The 2,758-nt window shown below is 46.6% G+C and overlaps 2 protein-coding genes across 6 annotated transcripts in view; one reads left to right on the forward strand and one right to left on the reverse strand.

The window, feature by feature from the left end:
- Nucleotides 1-524, forward strand: part of PTPMT1 (protein tyrosine phosphatase, mitochondrial 1) — a 7,165-nt gene extending 6,641 nt beyond the window's left edge. The window contains exon 4 of the mRNA XM_012001449.1: nucleotides 177-524. Within this exon, the coding sequence (XP_011856839.1) occupies nucleotides 177-335 (159 nt within the window). The 3' untranslated portion in view covers nucleotides 336-524. The remainder of the gene's footprint in view (nucleotides 1-176) is intronic.
- A 375-nt stretch (nucleotides 525-899) lies between these two features.
- KBTBD4 (kelch repeat and BTB (POZ) domain containing 4) overlaps nucleotides 900-2,758 on the reverse strand; it is a 6,509-nt gene continuing 4,650 nt past the window's right edge. For all 5 annotated transcript variants that reach the window (XM_012001448.1, XM_012001444.1, XM_012001447.1 and 2 more), the window contains exon 4: nucleotides 900-2,493. In XM_012001448.1, coding sequence (XP_011856838.1) covers nucleotides 1,633-2,493 — 861 coding nt within the window. In that variant the 3' untranslated portion in view covers nucleotides 900-1,632. The remainder of the gene's footprint in view (nucleotides 2,494-2,758) is intronic.

Here is a 2,758-nt window from a genome sequence, read left to right on the forward strand (position 1 = left end):
TATTTTTTAGTAGAGATGGGGTTTCACCGTATTAGCCAGGATGGTCTCGATCTCCTGACCTCGTGATCCGACCATCTCGGCCTCCCAAAGTGCTGGGATTACAGGCTTGAGCCACCGCGCCCGGCCTGACACCTCCTTCTTTCTTTCTCTGCTGATTTCTCAACCCTGTACTTCAGGTGCACAGATGGAGTCCAGAGGAGGCTGTAAGAGCCATCGCCAAGATCCGGTCTTACATCCACATCAGGCCTGGCCAGCTGGATGTTCTTAAAGAGTTCCACAAGCAGGTTACTGCAGGGGCAGCAAAGGATGGGACTTTTGACACTTCAAAGACATGATGTATGTGGATTAGAAAGAACTCAAGACACTCCTGCTTGATACAGAATAAAAAAAGCTTAACAGGACCCACAGGGCTTAAGCCCAGACTTGACATAACCAAAATGTGCCAATAGGTAATAGGTAATTTTGCTTTCTCTGTCTTGTTTCGTTTTCTTGAAATAACACTGTTGTGTGGCTAGAAAGGAAAAGATTTAGTGTGGCTTGTATTCATGGGATACAGGACAGGGATGGGGCCATCTTCTTTTCTTGAATAGAGCTAAAGAAGTATTTTAACAAAAATCTATTATGTACCTAATATTGTGCCTAATAATATTTAGCACCACAACTCAAAAGACTTAGCACTAGAAAAAAGGAAACTCAGCTCTGGGTCTTTGCCACTGTCAGAATCTGAGTCTCACTGGCCCTGTGGAGTAGGGATCCTGTCTGGAGAAGTGGGAGCATGGGCGCAGTCAGGACTGCTGCAGACTGAGCCATGTGATGGTACGTAAGGAGTCCCTCTGAGGGAATGAAACACTCTCGCCCCTTCAAAGTCACCCCTTCGGAATTCAACACAGACACACATATCCCTTCAAAAACTTTTATTTGTATCAACACTTCCTAGCTCTTGACTTAGCTTAGAGCTTTTAAAAGAGCAGACACCTTACATATTTGAGCTTGAAAAAGTTTCTGCTATTAATCAGAAATAATCATTTCTATTTTCTGGCTTACCCCTTGGAATAAGCCAAAAATAAAACCAAAGTTACATTTCCTGACAGATGGATGAGAAAACAATAGAAGGAACGTCCTGAATTCTAGAGTTGACTCTTGCTGGTGAAGTACACCTTCAGCTTAGTCCATTCTCCTAAGTAAAGCCTGAAGGAAAACTCTTAACACCTAATTCTTTGTGGAAAAATGATCAACTAGCCATTTCATAGGTTATAGAACAAAAGTACAATTGGGCATCTTTCCTTATGTCCTGGGATCAGGGGTGCTTATATTTAACATTGATCAGGTAAAGAGGAGAGGCTGTGCCTAAGGTCTGAGAAACAGCTTGCTCTAAGCAAGCTGTGGTGAGGCACACAATGACTAGGGGATGGCAGAGAACAGGCTGGCCTACTGTCAGTTCAAGCAACCAGCTGAGCAGCAGCAGTCTAAAAAGCCCCAAACAGAACACCTCCATGCGTTCAGGGAAGGGCTGAGGCACTGCCTTTCTAGTATGTGCCAAAAAATACATTACTCTGAATTGGGGCCCGGGGGACTTTGAGTTTGGATGGGGAGGGAAAAGGAGTGAGCAGCTCTCCTCCCCTCCCCACAGCCTTAGGCCAACACAAACTGCAAATTGGTAAGCAGCACCTTAATACCTCTTGTGACAGTTACGGCTGAAGTGGCAGGGTCAAGCTTGTAGGTGTTGGCATCCCCCTTTTTATATCGGTCCCGGAAGACATAGATGCTCCCGTTACAGCTGGCAATCTTCCAGAGGGATGGGGCAGAGCTCCAGGCCTCAGGAAGGCAAAGCCGGGTGAAGCTGTCTAGCAAGGGATTGTAACATACCAGAGAGTCCCCTTCAGCCACGATGAACACCAGATCTTTATGCACAGCTGCGTGCATGTGGCCTGCAAAGGGCAGCACATAGGGCTTCACATGGCATTTGTCTGTCTCTGTGTCAAAGCACTGGATGAGTCGGGAAGGTTTGGTAAAGAAGTCCAGATCATTCTCCTCCCCCCCCAGTAAGTAGATGATCCCGTTGAGGTTGGCACCAGCAGCCCCTGACACAGCCACCTCTAGCTGGGTTGTCTCTGTCCACACATTATCACCTACGCGATAATAAATGACTGCATTGGAGAGGGTATCTTGCAGTGTCTTGCCACCCAGTGAATATATGGCATCTTTCCCGGGCACAGACACCAGGGTGTGCTGGAGCCGGTCCCGAGGCAAAGGAGCACACCACTCCCAGTCAACGGTGGCATTGTTGCACTTCCACATGCGCCGTGGGATGGACCCTCCCACCACATACAAGTCTCCACCATGCTTGCAGGCCGCAGTGATCTGGTGGCACAAGCTGTTTTGGCCACTTACACTGATGGAGTCATCTTCTGCACAGTGCAAGGACACAGCCAACGAGTGGGTACGAGATGACTCTTTCCCAATCAGGTAAATGTGCACATTCTCCCCAATTTCCTATTGGCAAAATTAAAATTATATGACAGCTGTTAAGTTCTAGGCTAAGGCTCCGCTAAGACACATATCCTTAAGATCCCGGACTTTACACCTGTACCTAGCTTTAACATACTACTCTCTAATTACTGTATGGCATCTAACTGTCCTCTAGTCACTTTCTTTGAGGCAATTTATGCCGGGAGGAGAATCTTGTATTCACCCTTGTAACTTTTAAAACTCTCATAAGCTGGTGCTTTGGACAAAGGGTGATTAAGATTGTTAACTT

The sequence above is a fragment of the Mandrillus leucophaeus genome, unplaced genomic scaffold (assembly GCF_000951045.1).
Source record: "Mandrillus leucophaeus isolate KB7577 unplaced genomic scaffold, Mleu.le_1.0 Scaffold66, whole genome shotgun sequence".
Classification (NCBI taxonomy): domain Eukaryota; kingdom Metazoa; phylum Chordata; class Mammalia; order Primates; family Cercopithecidae; genus Mandrillus; species Mandrillus leucophaeus.